This window comes from Empidonax traillii, unplaced genomic scaffold (assembly GCF_003031625.1).
Source record: "Empidonax traillii isolate 1590-97213 ecotype Southwest subspecies unplaced genomic scaffold, ASM303162v1 scaffold137:size1056949, whole genome shotgun sequence".
Taxonomy (NCBI): Eukaryota; Metazoa; Chordata; class Aves; order Passeriformes; family Tyrannidae; genus Empidonax; species Empidonax traillii.
Genome location: NW_020955330.1, coordinates 31,695 through 52,308, shown reverse-complemented (window position 1 = coordinate 52,308; position 20,614 = coordinate 31,695). Strand labels below are relative to the sequence as shown.

At 37.1% G+C, this 20,614-nt stretch overlaps 1 protein-coding gene across 1 annotated transcript in view; it reads left to right on the top strand.

Moving 5' to 3' along the window:
- CPE (carboxypeptidase E) overlaps nt 1–19,790 on the top strand; it is a 56,938-nt gene extending 37,148 nt beyond the window's left edge. The window contains exons 2-9 of the mRNA XM_027883920.1: nt 530–726; nt 2,512–2,679; nt 3,605–3,722; nt 4,456–4,638; nt 10,983–11,122; nt 13,506–13,605; nt 15,945–16,063; nt 17,109–19,790. Coding sequence (XP_027739721.1) covers nt 530–726; nt 2,512–2,679; nt 3,605–3,722; nt 4,456–4,638; nt 10,983–11,122; nt 13,506–13,605; nt 15,945–16,063; nt 17,109–17,207 — 1,124 coding nt within the window. The 3' untranslated portion in view covers nt 17,208–19,790. The remainder of the gene's footprint in view (nt 1–529; nt 727–2,511; nt 2,680–3,604; nt 3,723–4,455; nt 4,639–10,982; nt 11,123–13,505; nt 13,606–15,944; nt 16,064–17,108) is intronic.
- The last annotated feature ends 824 nt before the right edge of the window (nt 19,791–20,614 follow it).

Genomic DNA, 20,614 nt, shown 5'->3' with positions numbered 1-20,614 from the left:
AATATCCAAAACATATGCTGAGTAAGATTTTTTGGATCACTATGATCAAGAGCTGTTCAATGGCATTGCTTTTGTGAAAGAATTGCAGTTTAATGCCTGTGTATTGCAATAAGCTTAACCTATTCTTGGAGGGACCATTAAAGATAAGAAGCTTTGTTAGTGTCAGTTTATATATTTAAAAACGGCCTAATCAAGACATACTTTTGTAGTATTGAGACATCAGTTGAATTAGACCTGATTAGAACGGTAGTAGTGGTAACTTCGGTGCTTGGCATTTATTTTGGCACACTGTGTTGTCCTCTGGTGGTCTTTCTCTGACTTTGGCAAACAGCTGAATATTAATTAGCATTTGTTAAGCCAGAGTTTAGAAAAAGAACCTAAATCCACTTTTTTGAAGGAGATTTGCCTCTGGGAATTCTGTGCCCAGTTGTAGTAATAGTCATACCCACATCTCAGGTGTGCTGTCTGATCTACTCCATGTGTGATTTTTACATGTTGTTCTAAGACATGTTCTTGTTTTTTCTTGCAGGAGAACCAGAATTTAAATATGTTGGGAATATGCATGGGAATGAAGCTGTTGGAAGGGAATTACTCATCTTCTTGGCTCAGTACTTGTGTAATGAATACCAGAAAGGAAATGATACCATTATCAACTTGATCCATAGCACACGTATCCATATCATGCCATCTTTGAATCCAGATGGCTTTGAGAAGGCAGCATCCCAGGTTTGTAAGGCTATGTGTTTAAGAATGTTTATCAATGTCTATTAGTTTTAGGATTATAATGATGCTTGGACTACAAATACGTGTACTCTTGGTGGTGATTGTTGAATGGAACAACAAAACTGAAGTATTTCCTAATAGTACAGTAGGCTTGTTATTTTTAATAGGGAGGATTTTAAGCTTGACTTTTCAACAAATAGCCTTCTCTCTTGTGACTTTACTGTATTTTAAAATATAATGATGTTTATGTTTCATTCTTTCATCCGAGTTCACTGACTGAACTGTTTCCTGAACAAGTAACTTCCAGTGATGCGTGATGTTTCAGAAATGTTAGAAAAGGGAAAGCTGATGTTTTCTTTAAGAATATCCTCATGTAAATGCACTTACAAGAAATATTTATGTTCATCAGAACTTGATCCCAAAACAACAAACTTTGCAAGCCATCTTTTTAATATGAATAACTCTGATTTTAAGCTTAAGCATGAGGCACTTTAATTAAAGTATTAGTCAAGAAAATTTAGTATGCATTTTAGGGTGATGACTCAGTCAAGAAACACTTAATGCATTAATGCATGACTAGCAGATGGAAGCCAAATAGGGACCCTGTTGTACAGATTCTGGTGTGTATTATGTTCGAAACCAAAATAAGAATTCTCTTTTTTAAAAGGTGTATTTAGTTTTTAATTGATATGGAAAAGTTGAAATTTTTCCTGTGACTATTAATTTATTATTAAATAACCTAATCTTTATTAAGATTTATTAAGCTGGTTCTCATGAAGTCTTTTAAAAAAATACACAGACTGCTTTTAAACTATATTTGGTCGTATGTCTCCCTCTCGTGGCCATGAAGCAAAAGCTGTCCTCAAATTGGTGCGGCATTTTACTGCTTTGAAATCTCTTTCTCTGTAGAGATTTTGTAGTATTATTGGAAACTTTTGCTCTGTAACCAAAGTACACCGACTCTTATATGGTTGCCTTACAATTTAAATATGATTTATAACACAGTTTGTTTTAGTGCTGCTGTTATTCTAATTTAGAAGTATCTTGGTCTTGTACACAGTATGTGACAGTAGATTCAATATACCCCAAGATCAAAGCCAGTAATCAAACTAAGCCTGCTTTAAAGAGTACTGGAAAAAGTACAGAGACAAGCTAGGGAAAACTGTGCATTCTGAAGTCACTTCCTTAATGGAACCCAAAACTTATTTTAGAGAATCGGCTTAAAGAAAACATTTTGCAAAAATTCTTATTGTGTCTTTATTTGGTGCTACCCTTTCAGTGAACAAAGCTAACAGACACAATGAAATAAAAGTTTTGAGTAAAGATTAGGGTCCTTCTTTCCCTTGAAGCCATTTAGAGGAACTTTTAAATGAGTGTGAACATTCCTCATTGCCAATAGATAAATCTACAGCTGCTCTGAGTCTCACTAAAATGAGGTCTGTAATTCGCAGTCACGGGCAGGAGGCAATGGGGAAAAGCCAAGTCTCGGGGAAGACACAGCTGGCACTGAAAAATCTGTGCTTCTGGTAATTTTACCCATCCTTAGTCAAAGTCTGCCATTATGAGAATAATCCTGTCCAGCAAGACCCTCAGTGAAATAGAGGTTGGCTTTGTTCCCACAGAGGTCTAGGAAGGAATAGGGGTGACTCAGCTCTTGGTGCCTCAGAAGTTTGTACTCTACCATGATCCCTTCTTATTCTCAAGCACATGGGCATAAAACTACCCACATAAAGCTTGATATGTAATCTTGTGAATCTGCTTATCTTTCTGTTCCCTTTCCTCATTCAGCCTGGTGAACTTAAAGACTGGTTTGTTGGTCGAAGTAATGCCCAAGGGATAGATCTAAACCGAAATTTTCCTGATCTTGATAGAATAGTCTACATTAATGAGAAAGAAGGTGGCCCAAACAACCATCTTCTGAAAAACATGAAAAAAGCTGTGGACCAGAATCCCAAGGTAAGTAGGGCCTGAATATCAGGCCACTTACATGCCCATCTCTTCCCTTTTATGCAAGCAAACACATAGCAAGCTCTAAGAGATGAGTATATGGTCTTTATGATTCATGTTCTTCTAAATATTTTCTTAATTTTGTTACATTTATCCATCTGATGCTTCTTGAATTTTTCCTCAAAATGACTTGATGTAGTAAACCCTTTTGATCTGAATCACTTAATCCTTAGACAATTCCTCACTCAAAACATGTTTTTGGTTTTTTTTTGCGTAGCCTTCTTCCTTGATTTGAAGCTGTTTTTGGAAATATTCTGCATTTGTACCATTGCCAGAAATTCACTTGTGTATTGTGCTTAATTACAACGCTGGCTAGATAACTATTCCCACATATAACACATGCCTTTTTGTTAGCCTTTGATATACAGCCATATGTCTGGAGGGATTTTTATCTAGTTGTGTTTACTCCCCAGAGGAGGTTCTAGAAAATGTAGTGTTGTGAATGCAGTCCCGTAGGACTGTGGCCTTAATAGATGTATTCTGTCCTCAAAATCAAATTATTAATAAAGTAATTTTACTTTTCATGCAGAGAATAGACCGCATCCTACCAACATTTATTTTGAATTAATTTACTTTCCTTGGTTTAAAATTTGATAGGCTTCCCATCCATAATGGGAAGAAGTAAAAGGGTGCTTTATTTGTAGTCTCATTCTGAGCTAACTTACACCACTTTTAAACTTATAATAATCTACTATATAATTATAAATCTAATATAAAGGACTGGTTTAGTTTTCTCTGAAACCAAAATAAAATTGTTGTTCATTTGTCTGTCTTGTATAATGTATGTGATAATAATTGAGCCTATTGTATTTAATTGAATGTTTCTACATTGAATTATCAGTTTATAACTTCTGGTAATGCTATTTTGTTGTAGCTTGCTCCTGAAACGAAAGGTGTCATTCACTGGATAATGGATATTCCTTTTGTGCTCTCTGCCAATCTTCACGGAGGAGACCTTGTTGCAAACTATCCTTATGATGAGACTCGGAGTGGTATGTAAAAGGAAGTTAACATGAAATATCAGGAGAGAAACTTTATTTCCCTGCTAGCTAAGGTCCGCTTTCTAAACATAATGTCATTGCATTGTAATGACTTATTTTATCATATTAATCACATGTTTATGACCATATTTTCTACTGATAACAAACTGATAGTTTGTTTCAGTAGATTTATATGACAAAAAATGATGTAATACCTGAGGGAATCGTAGTCCCTCAAATATTATAATCAAGGCAACTGAGCTCTTAAATTAGCTGGAGCTGTTTGTACCCTGTTAAGTGAAGTGAGAAAGATGTGTCTAGGCTAAGGTTTCTTGCACCTGCAAAAAATGAATTTCTGAAAGCAGCAGTTTGCTAAGAGAAACAGCTATCATTGTTGCAACTTTCTCAGTTGCAACAATCTCAGGATTACATTCTGGCAGAGATGTTATCATGTAGTATACAGCAATATTAGTTTGTTTTTCCTGCTACTAGGGGATGAGCAAATGACTGAAGTTTCATGAAATTATCAAATTGTTTGTGGTTCTCTTATTTCACTCAACTCTCTCATAGTTTAATTGCAAATCCTTTTAATATCAGCCTAGGGAGACACCCGTGTCTTGTTCAGCATACATAGGATTTCCAGGCACAGTTCTGATGTGCAGTACTGGTAATCTAGGTTGTGAGTCCAGTCATATGACTGCCCTTTTAACAATCCTTGTTCCTGGACTTTTTTTTTCCTCCCTAGGCAGTGCTCATGAATACAGCTCCTGCCCCGATGATGCTATTTTTCAGAGCCTGGCCCGCAGTTATTCTTCTTTTAATCCCGCTATGTCTGATCCAAACAGACCACCATGCCGTAAAAATGACGATGACAGCAGCTTTGTGGACGGAACAACCAATGGTGGTGCATGGTACAGTGTCCCGGGAGGTGAGCCCCACCGCATGGGGGATCCAGGTCACGGGTTATTTTGAGCTGGAGTTATCTTGTCCACGACCTTTCACCTGGTTAAGGCTAAATCAAAGGTTGATCACTCACCACAGTATATCTATAAAATCCCATAAAGCTCACTGTGGTGCCTTTTTATTTGTTTTTCTACGGCTTTTCTTCACTTAGGGTTCAGGTCATTGCAAATGTAATAGTTCTATTGTGGGCAAGTGATTGCTCTGTTATTGTGAGAGCTTAAGGTTTGGGTTTTTTTTTTTTTTTTTTTTTTTAATAAAAGAATAAAAAACAAAGCCCTGATGAGAGCAGGCTACTGATGTTTTGTTTAAACCTCAATAACAAAGGAGTTTAAACCTGAAGGAAGTGGGGATGGCCTTGTTTTGCAGTGTTATAGAAAACAGGAGTTTGGACTTCAATTTTAAGGGGAACAAAACCAGCCACAAAGATACATGTGTCTCCATACTTTGTGGCTTGGTTACTGCCTGATTCTGCCCAGGTGCTGTTCCCCTAGACTTTGGTAGAGCCTTCTGTGCTAAGAGGAACAGTAGAGCTACTATGGGTATGTCCAGACTAATTTTGCAGAAGTCTAGAAGAGTAGCCTGAAATGAGTCTTCTCATTGAAATGAGATACTTAATACTTTTCTGCTAAGAATTTGGATAGCCATTTTCTTTGGAAACCAAGGCAGACAGGCGTAGGGATATGTAAATCTTTGAGTCTTCTGTCTCTACTAAACTTGAAATGAAAACTGAGTTGGAGATCCTGAGCTAGAAACTCAGCTTGCCTGTGCTTCGGCTTTGTTGCTTTATACCGGATATCTTTGTTCATAAGTTTATTGAAACATAACAGTTTTATTGTTTGCTTACCTCTTAATATTCAGTTACAGTCTCTGAATGAATTTTAAATTTTCAGTTGAAGTGACCAGGAATCTCTCAAAGCATTAGACAGCCTAGGTGATAGCTAAACTCTGCTTCTCTTACAATAAAGGGGGTGTTGGAAGAAAATAATTAAGCTCATGTGAAGAAATTAGAATAACAACTAATAGCGCTCACACAGTCAGCGATCACCAGCTTATTCTTAGAGCTGTTATTCCCAATCTTCACAGGGGCAGCATCTTTCCTCTGCTGTGGTACCACAGGTACTAGATACCAGGGACTGAGTGTGAAGTAAAATAGTGACATTTCTGAATATAACTGAAAAGCAAAAATTTCCCTTTGCGATAGGCTTTTCACAGATTTTGAATTGGGACCACCCTTAGCAAAACAAAGTTTGCAAAAGTTGAAAAAATTGTAAACAAACTGTTGAGAAGTTTAATAGTTAAAATTTGTTTCAATTCAGTTCAAAAGTTATCTTAATGAAATATTAACTATAAAAGCATGGCCATAAAACTTTAGCTTCTTTTTCCTTAGAAAAAAAAATACTATGAGAACCGGTTTTTCAATTGTTTTGATGAAATGCTTTGATTCTGACTAAACTTCACACGCTTAAGGCTCATTTTTCAATTGGAAAACCTTCATGGAAAGTTTGAATTATTTCCTCTTTTTGGAACTTATTTTAAGTTAGACTGCAAATTCCTCAAATGAGACTTTTGTTTTTCTCGTGGATTTGTACAGATGTTAGTAGGCAGGAATCCTAGATCTAAGCAGAATCTGTGATCCTAATATGTTGCAGCTAATGAAAAATAGAGAGACAACAATATATTTTGGACTATACAGCATGAATCTATTGTGGGGGTTTTTGTGGTTTTTTTTCTGCGCGTGTAGAAATCAGCTGACGAGCTGTGACTTTTAAACAAAACCTCCATGGTAGTTTTTGCTGACTTAAAAAAACCAATGCAATTCAGTGAAACCAGTTCTGTTCTTTCTATGTCTAGTGCTAAGGAAAATAGTTCAAGTGAAAATTTTCTTGGAAACTTCAAAGAGCTCTGTCTGGGAATCAAAATGTGGAAATTAGGTTGTGGATTGTATCAGTGATCTTTTGCTATCCATATGGTAATGCACTCAAAGTTAGTGGCATAAGCTGTTGAAAAACCATTTGTATTGATTTAGGAAAAGCATTCCACTGTGTATCCTTACCAGAGTTAGGAATTCATCGAGAGAAACTCTGAAGCCCTTGTCTCTGTGCTGCTCCTATCAGAGCTAAGGTGGTACTTCTCTGTCTTTGCACCCTTGGGTTGCTGTGAGCTGCCATCCCCCTCTTTTTCTCTTCCTTTCCCATTTTTCTACTAAACCCACGCATTCCCTTCTGTGGAATGTACCCACTCTTGCCCATTTTCCCACGTTATTGCCAGTACCCTCTCTTGCCCATTCTCTGTCTTTATTCTCAGTCATCTCCTAGAGCCTGCCTTTGACAGTACCTCATGAGACCAAGAGTTCTGACCTAGGAAAGGATGATTTTTCATTCTAATGAATCACTATAGGTGCTGTTGCCCTATAGGGCTTATTATCGTGCTCCTAGTTGTGTGGTATCTGTTCTTTGTCTGTATCCTTCACCCACAGGAACTTTGCCTTCTCTAAAAGACAGGACTGAATAGTGGGATGGCAGCAATCTTCACTGACTTTTCCATATGCAGGGATAATATGTGGGTGGTGCTCTCGTGTGACTGTGGGTTGGTTTTGTGTGTTTTTCCGAGTACCTGGGTTCTTTCAGTAGGAAGGCTGAACGTCTGGTGGCAGAAACATCTGGTAACAGTCCTTGTCTCGAATTGGTGGTAGCGATGAACCCTGCATTGCATTCATGTTCAGTCCTTCCCTTTAGTCTGACCTTGGGATTTCCTCACCTCATATAAGCCTCATACAAGGTGGCAATTCTGCTTTCGGACTTTGGGCTTTTGGGATGGAGAGAGCAGATGGTGTACAGGAATATTTGACGCTTGCTTCTCTCTCTTAATACACTTTATTGTGAAATTATTCTCACCATTACCTGTTTAATAGTTACTTTCTTCTTTATAGCAGGGGCACAGAGAAAATAGCTTCCTCCTACAGCATCTTGGTGCTAAATCTGAGGCCATAATGTGTGTTACACTTGTAGTAGTTGTCATCTGTAATTAGTTGATCATTGTAGGTTTTTCAGAGACAGCAAGCAAAGGCAAAGAGGTCATTCTTTTGTGTTCAGGAATGGCTCTTTAAGCCATTATACTCTAGGGAGAAACAAGTTTGTACGTAAAAAACATGCTGTTTTTAACACTTTTTTTCATCCTATCAGCATTTAATTAATGATTTCACTTATGCACAAGAAAGCCAAATTAAATTTGCACAAACAACTTTAATTTTGGCATTTCCTTAGCTGTTTATTCCATAACTTTTCAACACCCCTAATGGTTTTTTAATCTACCTTTTGTGTGGAGTATCTATTAGGAACTCTAAATGAGAAGAGCAGATAGTAACGGATTACTACCTAGCCACATGCCTGTTCTGCTTCTTCTGTCATTACAGAGTCACCTGAGTCTAATCAGATTCATGTCATTGCAAAAATAGCTTTTCAAAGCAGCTTACTGCTATTGCTGTACTATTAGGTTATTGTTTAAATGTCTTTTTTTTGGTGTTGTTTTTTTTTTTTTAGATACTCTCAAATCACTCTTGGCACTCCACTAATGCCTTACTTGAATTGCCAGTTTTGGAAGCCGCTTTAGGGTTTTTTTAGGATTTCATACAACACATGTGGGAGGCACCTGTTCTCCTCATTATGCACAGGGCTCAAGTTCATCCTGTCCTGCTCCATGTTACTGTCTTTTCTACATGTAGAAGCTGAACTGGCTTAGTGCTGTAGCTTGTAGTCTTAAGTAATTCTGATGCATGGATGTCAGGGACACACCCTGCACTCTGCTTCCTTTGTGAAGCTTGGCATTCCTTTTTTAGAACGTGAAAAAATTAGTTTTTTCCTATATTCTAAGCTAATTTATGTAAACGCTAAGACAGTACAAGCCTTCAGGACACTAGAGCGGTGCAACAGGGGAGTCTTTGTGTTTTCAGTTTCAAAGGAAAGTCCTACTCATGGTCAGCAAAGGGGCATTCATTGTTGAATCTCCCTTTTATCTGAGGTATCTAAGCCTTTCTAATCTGCAGAGAGCGGTTGCTGTTAAAGTGTAAGAAAGTTAGTGCTATACTTTGTTAAAATGAGAGGCTTTGGGAGTGTGATGATGTGCGTGCGTGTAATACATGCCATGTACATAACCAGATGGAATAGGGCAGTTAGAGGACTTGACCAGTGGCAGCAAAGTTTCTGCAAGGTTGAATAAATATTTTTAACATTTAAAAAGTAATAAATATGTATTCTGTGTAAATATTTCTTGGATGTTGCACCTAACCACCATATTGAATGTGGAGGTAAGGACTGCACAGCGCAGTGCACTCCAGATTGCATATGTAGTAGGCCATAGTTTAAATCTAGGCCAGCTTCACCCCATTCTCTGTCCCAGAGATTCAGATCATCACCTGCAATTCAATGAAGCTGAATTTTTTCAGGAGCAACACATAAACCTTGGACCAGGCCAGGAACTGGGAAACAAACTATAGGATATGGCCATTGTGCACAAAACTGGAAAATATATTACTTCTTTATTCTGTTCTTGAGAAACTAGGGTGTCCCTGAGTAAAACTTAGGGGGAAGAAGAAATTTCCTGAGAATTGGAACAGTAATGCTCAATGTTGTTGGCACCACAGTAAAATTACTTAATGCCCTTTATCTCTGAGTTCTCTTCTTCATGCATTATTTCTTTCTTTTAGAAGAAATAAAAAAAATCAAGAAAAGCAGTGTTATCTAGTGTCTAGAACAGCTACCTGGCAGTCAGCACTGCTGTCAGGATTTAACTCACGATTCCACAACTCTCTTGCTGTGGACTCTTGAATGGTCCATCTAGCATTCTGCCAGTTGGAACATCAGAGCCATCCTTTGCAGAAGCACCTTTGCCTTCTGCGTCCTCACTTTTCTAAAAAAAGATTTAGAAATAAAAAGGTTCTTTCAGCAATCTGAAAAGTCTCTGTGCCTATCAGTAGTTAGGAGTCTTGTTACCTGGTTGGCAGAAAATAGACTTTTCACTCTAATGTGTTGGCAAAATCCCACCTGACTCAATCTGTTTGCTGCCCTCAGGGTTCTGTTTTGGATATGACATAATCTCTCTAGTCAGTTATGGACCTTGAGCAACGCTGGTGCTTTGGTAAAGAGACTACATTAGGTCTCATGTAGCTTGCAAGGGAGAATGTAGGCCTGAATCAATTTGCTGTCTTGGAAGCACTTTAAAATCCTTCAGTGACCTCCATGGAGATTCTCAGAATGCTTGATAGCGATTTTCTTTTCAGTCTTCCATTTGAGAATCCACTGACTCTGCTAGCTAGATAGACTGGGACAACATCAGATAGTTCTACAGCAGCTTCCAAAAAGAATATATTTATAACCCTCCTGGGGATGGCCACAGACCCTCTCCAGCTTGTTGACCCAGTTACAAACCTGGAAACTTCTTTGGTTATTGATAGGCCAATTTGAGAAAATAGCCAGTATATCCTTGTGGTAAGAGAAGGGGCTCAGAAAGGTAAAAGAGCACATATTTTGCATCCAGATTTTATTCCTAGTGATGATGCTATGCTACTTATATTTTTAAAATTCTATGATTAAAATTGAATTAGTAATGATGTTTCTCTTCTCTTGAAGGCTATCCAGTACTGATTTTGCAGAGGCTTTGAGTGGGTAGGAAATACCCCTGTCTATGGAAAAATTTCCATAAAAAATAAATTTTATAGGATTTCTTTTGTATTTTCTTTTTGTAAAATATTTGGAATCTATGCAGAAAATCTTGACAAACAGATGTTTTTCATGTAAAATGTTGCTAACTTGAAACACTATATTTTCAGAAAAAAAAACCCACACGTTTTTGACCCATCTTTATAAGCCTCTTTTTCAATGTCACTTTATTATGTTTTATTTGCTTTATAAGTAATTATTTTTGGCTTACAAAATGGTCTCTTTTTTTTAATATAGAAATATTTTAACCATAATCTGAAATAATTTTCTGTTCCCAAAGAGAAAATATGTAATGTATATGTCAGCTATCCAAATATGTGTGAGGTAGGAGTATACTGGCCAGGTGCAACATCAAGTAGAAGTATAAAGGCCATGTGCCACATCTTTTCTAAACTTTTCCTGGGAGAAAATGGTGTTTTGGAATTGATTGTTCTATTGGTTTTTCTGATTTGAAGCTTCAGAATTCAAAACTAAACAGATTAACTGGAACTGCACCAATAGCTGTTCTTAATAGTACCAGTATCTCAGGTGTCCCCCTCTATTTAGTTCAGAATAATGCAGAATCCATCACTAACTCTCTTTTCTGGCATTGCAGGAATGCAGGATTTCAATTACCTCAGCAGCAACTGCTTTGAGATCACAGTGGAACTTAGCTGTGAAAAGTTCCCACCTGAAGAAACTCTAAAGGGCTACTGGGAGGACAATAAGAACTCCCTTATAAATTACATTGAGCAGGTAACACAAAAGAGGATGGCAAAACTTTAGTTATTGTACATAAAACTTATATACTTTTCTGCTGTGTGGACATGTAATTCAACTTTCATATTAATCCAGATGTCACTCCATAATTCCTATCTCTCTCTAAGATGGTCAATCCTGTGTGATATTTTTAAATAAGGGGAAGAACAGGGGGAAAGAAGGAAGATGTTATAGTATGGAATTAAGCTCACCTTACTTAAGCCGTTGCAGACATTTAATTTAAAATGATTTGTGTTGGGTTCCTCAGTGAAAAGAAACACACATTTCCAGAGAATATAATTCACTCCCCCAATAGTGGTGTGTTTGCTGGGAGAGATGGATTGCCCTCTGCAGATATTAAAATGTGCGTACAGATGTGGGATGGATCACTTTGTGGATGTAATAGGGAACCAGGACAGCTGGATTAGACTGTGACTGCTTGGCAGTTCAGTGTAACATTGTGGGGCATCTCTAATCCCGGTTTTGTGGATATTCCACTGCTCTCTTACTGCATGAGCTGCTGATACTCAGTATAGAGCTGTCAGTGTGATGATTCCATTAAAAATGACACCAAATCTGGTAGAAGTGTAAAGTGTTGTCGTGGGTTTATATAATCTTGTGCTAAGGGATTGTTAGAAGTTAAGACTCATGAAGTAGATCTATGTGTGTGTTTGGGGGTTTTCTTTGTTGCTGTGTTCTTTGGTTGGTTGGTTATTTTAATAATTTCATTCGAATGTATCAGGCTGCACTGAAAAGATGGTTCCGAGCAGTGTGGAAGTGTCGAATTTCTGAAACCTGACTATTGTAGCTAACGATTACAAATATATCTGGTATCATTAATGGCTGCACACCTGAGATTGTGAAATCAGAAACACACTTTGTTAGCAGAGCTGTTCAATTAATACATTCATTTCTTGAAGAACTTATTTGTGCAGAAATGCTTTAGTTAGTCAAAAATCTGAAACATTTGAAATGTTTGAGTTATACTGTTCTGTTAAAAAGTTATATGTGGGCTGAGGAAAAAGCTGCTCCTGTCCTGCAGGTTTTTACCCACTGGTTATGAGATCCATCTCAAATAGTTCAGCTCCTTTGCACATGGGTTAATTTTCTCTGACTTGTAGAAAACTATGTTATCACTGCATTTTCAAAATTATTCATGTGTAAGATACTATTTTGCCAACTTCCTTTGCTCCTGTGGAGCTGCTCGCTTTATCCTTGAAGATCAGTTGGCCTATTTGGCATTGGTTTTTACCTTATTGCAGGGTAAAAGGTCCAGCTCTATGCTCCAGCTCCCCTGCAATTGCTGAGGACACTGCAAATATGTACTTTCTGCTTTTCTATGTTGATCTGCATCAGGCCTCTCCCATAGTGTGAATTAGAGGAAACTGAACTAAAGTATAGCAGCTGAATACACCATATAGGTTCATAAAGGGGAACATCAATATCTTAAAATAAAATCTGGGTTCCACAAGTCTTTTCAAATATCACAGAATCAGAGAGAAGCCTGAACTCCACAGTACTTCACCGCTTAATTTCCAGGCTCACGATGAGATGCATCTCCACACAGGTTCCCCAAATCCCCTTCTTCCCAGTACTGAGAGTTCCCTATTTCAGGCCATGAAAAAGCAGTTGATCCTCAGTGTCTTGCCCCTGAGGAGCTCAGTTTGCATTCAAACCATGCTTGAGGTACACTGGCGGGACTCTACACACTGCAGTCAAATCAGTGCTTTCATTTCATATATGCTGGGAACAGGCAAATTGGGTACTGCTGAGGCTGTTGCCTGGAGCATGTTGCCTAAGAGACAGGAAGGACCTGGGACATGACCCACTTCCCTTGTGGGGAATGTTGTGACTCCATATAGTCTCAGCTCAAAGACCTGGATATTTTGGGTGCACAGTAGAGGTCTCAAGCATCTCACAAATGGATTGCCCATCGAAGTCCAAGTGACCACATTTACTTTGATAATGTTTCCCCTTTAAGTAGTTATGTACATTATTAGCTCTATATTTGTATAGTTGATTGAATTTTTCTTAAAAAAAATGTTTTTTTAAGGCCCTCTTTCAAAGCTTTTCAGTGCAGTCATTAATGCCCAATATCATAAAGACTTTCAAGTCAGTGTTCACATATATTATGATTTGCTGCGTATTTCTGAGAACTGCTTGCATTGCACAGGTAAATTATTATAACTACCTGCTGAATTATTTTTTCTCCTCACTCTTTGTTCCATGATGATGTTAAGTATTTATCACTGGTAGTTGTCAGCATGTAGACATGCTATGTTAGATATATCAGTAGATATTCTATTGACAAAAATGCCATCTTTTCTTTGGAATTTTTTCCCAATTGTTTACTATGTGTTGCTGACCCTATTTATTTTAGATTCATCGAGGAGTAAAGGGGTTTGTTAAAGATCTTCAGGGCAATCCAATAGCAAATGCTACAATTTCTGTGGAGGGGATAAGCCATGACATTACATCAGGTGAGTGTGGTACCTCAGCAAAACAAGATGTGCTGGTATATGGGATATATTGCTTCTCCTCTGCTTAGCAACCTGAAACCATTTCATATCTTTTTAACTGAAGCTTTGAGGGAGCAAAAATTTTGAAGCCAGGAAAGCTTGCTGTGCCTCAAGAAGTTTGTTGTCTGCAGGATTTCATGCATCTTCTGCGTGTGTTTTGCTCTCAAAGTATCTGAGACTGGTTTTTGTGACTCCATGGATCTCTGGTGTGAGCTGGTCCTGGGGGCTGTTGGGTATTAGTGCTTAGACTGTCTTCTGATTTATAATGCAAATAGTGTTTCACAGCTCTGCCAGGATTTAAGGTCCTGTCAGCAGTCCTGTTTTTTGTTTGAAGGCTAAGTTTTAGTGTGAAAGTGTTATATTATTTACGATGCAATCATACCTTTGAGTATGTAAATTCTTGATGGATTTTCAATTTACATAACTTCCTTCCACAAAGGTAAATTCTCTTTGCTGTTTACAATTACGTGACCTTTTTTCAGAAAGGTGGTTCTAAAAGATGAAAGTATTGTGTTGGTTGGTGTTCACAGAAAATTATGTGTCACCTCTTCAGTGATGTTGTGCTTTATTCTGGGAGTAAGTTCAAAGGTAGCTCACATAGTGCCAACTTTGTTTGCCCTGTAGACCTATGCTGTCCTATCCTGAATGACTTTTTTTTTCCATTTGCACTAGATGCTAATTAGAAAAACAGTAAGAAAATGTCTTTTTTTTAATGCATGATCTTACATTATGGTCATTTTCTCAATAATATGTCTCACTATAGTGTTACAGAATGCAGAATACTGTGAAACAGGACTAGTAGAATTTTCAGGTGGCTCCAGGTGGCCAGCACTTCTGCCAAGCAGGGGAATTTTCTGTGAAAGCATTAGTCATCTTCTTTCACTGTAAATAAGATGGCAAAGTGTATAGAGGTTGCAAATAAATTTTCAGGCATAATAAAAAGGAAATAAGCTGTGAAAAGAGGTATTTTGAGGTAGGAGAGAGTGAAGCATAATGAGAGAGAAGCTCATGCTTCTGTGGTACAAAAAATCATGAATCTTTCCACATTATTGTGCGTGTATAAGCCTTAAAGTCATGTATTGTCAAAACAGTGAGGAAAACAATTACTTGAAGTTTGGCACAGTCAAAATAAAGGATAAATATTCTTTGGCTTTTCTCCTGTTCCTTTGTTCATGAGTTGAAATTCAGCTTTGTTCCATTGCCAGGAATTAGGATAGATCATTATTGTAGTTCTACAGAGTATATTTTTCCTTTCTGTTTTATAAAGAGAAAAATCTGGGAACAACTGGACTGAGTACAGACATTTTTTGACCATGTGAATTGCAGACATTTAAGTAATATTTCCCTTTGTGTACTGGGTAGCTGCACATGTGGGGAAAAAGCATTTAAGGGACTGGCAGAAAGAGCATGGCCAAGTCTTTTAAATGGCACTACTAATTGAACTTCAGAGTAGCCTTGCAATGTTTTTTGGAGATAGAGAAATTCAGACTATTAGCATGTGACAAATTAGGTAATTGCACACTGCTGGTGCAGGGAGGATCTGAGTCTTTGTGAAAATGGGATAGGGTAATTTCTGTAGAAAAGGATGATATGTTTTGATTCTGTGACTGAAAAGGATGATCTACAGTAGCAGTGTAAAAGGATCCCCTCTTTGACCTGAGTGTATTAAACTTCCATTTCTTTGTTTATCTGAGCCAAAGAAAAAAGCCCTAGATAGTGTCTGGATACTGAAACATGTGGACAATGATACTTCAAGGGTGATACACATGGAATATTCTAGGACATGATGATTTATGAAATTTTTTGAAAAAAAAAAATGATTTATGAAATCTTTTTCTGAAATCTGAGAAAGGTGCTCCCATTTATTTAAATTCAATGAGAATAAAATGCATTTACACTTGGATTTTCAGAATACTAGGAACAATAAAAATCCATATCCCACTGCAAACTGAAACTCAGACACATAAGAGGGACTTTACAATGGCTGGGATGTGCTTCTAAAGTAGAGTAATGCCCCATATTGTTTTGTTCTTCAGTGCAATGGAGAACCTTCCGCCTCAGCAGGCAAAATCTTTCATGGCATCTACAGCACTGCTTCAAAGTTTAAATCAGTATTTTGGTTATCTGAAAAGGAGAAAATCTGTAATGTTATGTTTATACAGCTCTTACAGAAGAATTCTTTCAGACAGACAAAAGAAAGGGCTGACAGGAATATAAAAGACTGACATATCCCTTCTCCTTAGCTGCATAATTAGTTTTATGCATATTTATTTGGATATTTTTCTTCTTCTCCTCTACAGCCAAGGATGGTGATTATTGGAGATTGCTCGTGCCTGGAAATTACAAACTTACAGCCTCTGCACCAGGCTATCTAGCAATAACGAAAAAAGTGGCTGTGCCCTTCAGCCCTGCAGTTGTGGTAAGTGCTCATATGTGTGTTGGTTTATCACCTGTTATATATTTAAAAGGTCTCTTTTCCCTCATGGTATGCATGTAAGCAGAAGGGGATTTTTCAGAATGTTTAAGAATATGCTAATTTAGAAAGACTGGAAATCTACTCTTCTAGCACTTGATGCTGCTGAGAGTAAGCTCGTTTTAAACTCATTTTATCTTTTGCTGCTCTTATTTATAATGAAAAGACAGAGAGAAGGGTAATGTTGGCATACTTAAACACTTTATTGGTTGAGTAGACAATCAGATAGAAGATGACAGAATATATCCGAATAGTGCAACATGAAAAGTAAGAGATGTTGAGGTTTGGATTGAGACATGATATTTTCAGTCTAAATTGTCAAATGACTACCTGCCCTGCTTGGCTTAAAACCAGTGTTCAACTCTGTGCAGAAAGGTAGTGATGGACCACTCTTTGTGTAGATGCTCAGTATGTGGGGTGAATAAGACCTAGACTGCGTCTAAGATCTCAGCAGCATTTTTAATTCACCCTCTGTACAGGTGTGGATGTTTCTTAACAATTAAAGTAGGACGTCATATCTACATTAATGAGCCACATGTTAGGAAAAGCTCCTTGAATCATTTTGACGGCATAAAATTGAATACATATTTTGATATGTTGAGGCTATGCATTGCTAGGTGTCAACACTAAGCTGACAATACTTCTTACAGTATGCTGTATGATTTATGTGGCTGGCTATTGTTCAGTTTTAATTTCACTGGCCCATACTTTCTGAAATTTTTAAACAAGTCAAAGACTTGACAAATGTCTGGTTCTTTTGGAAGTTTTGCTGACCTGTGTGTATTTTTAGATAAGTTATTGCACTGATATGCTGGTATTGTACATATTTATATCAGCCTTGAGACACTCTGGAATAAACCTAGCCTAAAATAGAAGGTACCTCCCCAAGCCCCATGTCTGTGTTAAACAGGTTTTTTCAGTAAATGGCTCTTAAAAAACTACTCTCTTTCTACAAGTCATACTGACATTTTTGATTGTTTCTCTTTCTCAGGTTGATTTTGAACTGGAGTCATTGTCTGAAAGAAAAGAAGAGGAAAAAGAAGAGTTGATGGAATGGTGGAAGATGATGTCAGAAACACTAAATTTTTAAATGAGGATTTTGAATTTACAGCTGTTAATCTATGTTGACTTAGTATAATGTACTGTGGAAACTCCCTATATTCTAGATTTTGTGCACTTCACAATAATTAACTTTGAATTTTCCAGTCATATTTTGATTAATATTATTACAAATAACTACTAGCCTCCTAGGTAGATAAATAAGTTATTGATTTTTTTCTTATTGTTATAGAAAATTTACTCTTGTATACAAATCAGAAAAATATGAACGAATATGCAGTCTATATGACTATATGACAGTACAATCTGTTGTGTATTATTTGCAAGTTCAGAATATGTAGGTTAACTTTTGATTTTAGAAAAGAAATATGCTGTAGTCAATTACTGATACTGCCAGAAATATTTGACAGTGCATAGTAGTAGACAGTGCTCTTTACTAAGTTCTATAATGGATGTTATTGAAAAGATTTATAATAACAGTGTGTGGTGTAATATTGTTTTACAAGGATTAAAATTCAGTATAACATTTTTTATGTTTCTGGTGTTGGGGCTATTTAAATATGTAAGAAACATAAGTTGACTTCATTTTATTAAGCAGAAGGAATCTGCATAAACTCTTTTATTAAATGAATTCAGGAAATAGCAGTGCTTTATTCCTTAAACAGTTGATAATATTTGAAGATCAGGTTTTAATTATTTCTCATTACTTATTAAGCAAATTAAAGTGGGCAAAGAAGAGGATTTTGTGCATCTTGTTAACATGCTGCTTGTATTTGTTTTACAGCACGAAAAAAAGTAATTTCAGGTGATGTCTGTTTTAGTTAGATAACTACTTTTTCAACATGGTGTCTAGGTAATCAGCCAAACGTTGATCTGTTCACTGAAGGCTACCAAAGTATAGTCTAGACAATGAACTGGAAATCTGCTGAGGCTGTGCATTTAGTCTCGCAAGTCAAGAATGCATGTTTCCAACTTTGTTTCTTCTGCTGGCTAGTCTTATCTAAATCTAGAAGCAAGAAAGATAAGTGAAAATTTTTTCAGTGTGGTGAAATTTTTGCAGTATTTTTGAAGATGATACAAAAAGCAACTTTGATTTAGAAAGATCTTTCTTGCTCCCCACCTTTTTTTTTTTTTTTTTTAAATAATTTCATTAACATATTTTAGTACTTCGGCTAAGATTAGTGAAATTTGCAGCATCAGAAAACACACATGGACCATAGTAGGTGCAAGTTTAGTATAATTCTTCTGAAATGACTGCTGGTATGCTATTTGATAGCAGCTAAACATCTCATCTGTTTGAAAGCTTACATGCTATTGCTGGTCTATTTTAATTCAAGATCAGATATTTGATATAGGTTTCCTTCCTCTGTTTCTTTCGTGTTTTGATTAGCATATTATTTTAGCTGATGCTGTAGGAATTCAGTATGGTTCAGAACCAATCAACAATGCACTGTCATGTTCCTGCTGCAAGTGAAAAATCACACGTTCAGGTGTAGGATCCAAATTCACCTCCTCTGAGTATTTGAAAATTTAATGAAATACTATTTTCTGAGAATTTTAAATTCTTTAATAAAAGTAGCACTTGATCCTTTTAGAGGAACCGGCTTAAGATTTGACACACATGGACAAATTGAACAGTAATAAAAAGGCATAAGCTTTCTCTCTCTGATCAAGAGTTTGCTCTATAACCTGTAGCTCATTTGAGTAGTAGATGTTTAATTCCAAATTTCAGGGGAACTTTAATTGCTGTAAGTTGTCATACAGCGATGAACTTTGAATCTCCATTACGATGAGAAACTCCTGTGGCAGGAGTCCTTATCTGAACGTGTCTTGGTAACTTGTGGCTAGCTGTGTACAACACTGTGCATAAGGGATGCCTGCTTACACCAGATTGGGTGCTTACCACAATTTGAAAGGCACAGAACGCCATTCTATGTCTGGAAGTAATGATACCGTTTGTCAGTGAACCAGGTAATGTCAAAGCAAATAGTATAAAAAAAGAATTATAATAAGAGACTGCTGGCATGTGGGCAAATGTCTACAGTAGTGTAAACTAATGTAATAAGGCAAATGTATACTTGTACAGAACACCCTGCTCTACCTTCTCCAGACACGAGAATTTCGATCTGATTGACACTACTACATGGTACAATGCCTGTCATGCATCCAGTCTTCCTGTGGCATAGTTAGTGCAGACATTACATCAAAGTGATCTCATAACAGATTTCTAATCCATACCTGTATTATGTGTGTGAGATCTTCTGGTCTACTGTTTCATGCATTTGAGATTAATTGTGGTGTCCCTTAAGTGATCTCTTCATTGTGCTCTAGATGACTGCTTGCTATTACCATGTTGAGATCAGGTTAAAGTGATGTTACAACACCAGAACCACTGCCATGTTCTTGCGCTAGGTAAACATCCTTAAGAACAGCGTAGCCAGGACTCTTAATAAATTAATTCATTATGTAGCTTTCCTAGCTGAGCTGAGCTGTGTTGTAGGACTGTGTATGTTAAATGGAAGATTAAACTGTTTTGTGATGCTGAGCTTTTGGTTAAAAAGGCACATGCTGTACTCTTGTACAATAAATCTACAGTTTTATTTAAAATATAAAATGTGTGAGTAATTTACAGGTTCAAAACATGACCCTTTTGGCTGTGTGTGTCTGCAAAGTATGCCGTAAACTCATCTTCAGTGAGGTGTGTGTGACAATTAATTTGCTGTTTGAACAGAGAAAGGAGCTGGGATTAGTGATGATATCCCATTGACAGCCATCCACAGCCCCTTAACTTTGTGCTAGAACGTCCGCCTTTTGGAGTATACGTCTTTCTGAGCAGTTTTCCCATGGAGGCTTTCAAGTCAAGTAAGGAATAGTAATGTGGTGCTCTGGATTTGCCATGTGGGGTCAGGGCATACACTTTTGCATGTCTCTTTCACAGTATTTACAGATCTTTTTCCATATCGATCATATCGATCCTTAGGATTAGAAAGCACAGTGTGCAGCATGCTTACAGACCTGTGGTACTGTGCATTCCTTATGACTACAGTGGCCAGGAATATAATAACAATGAAGTCAGTTGAATAAAATCACTGCATCTTAATTTTCTTTCCCTTTTTCTAGGTTGTGGTGTTCAGATCCATATATGTGAATTTACATATAGTCCTGAGCTGCTAATAACGTACATTAAAGTGTAAATTAAAACTGTGTTATGTTAGAAAGAGTTGCTATCAATTTCTTCAAGGTTTTTTGCTTTTAACAGATATAGCAAGTGTGTTAAGAACAGTTAGGCCCTGAAAGGAAGAAGTTTCAGAGAAGGATGACATATAGGTTTAAAGGAGCTTGAATTTAAAACTAAAAGGTGCAGTTCAAATGAGCCTGATTTTCTCCCATATCTGTATTTAGTTTGATTCATATCTGGGGAGGCTGTAGAATAGCAGC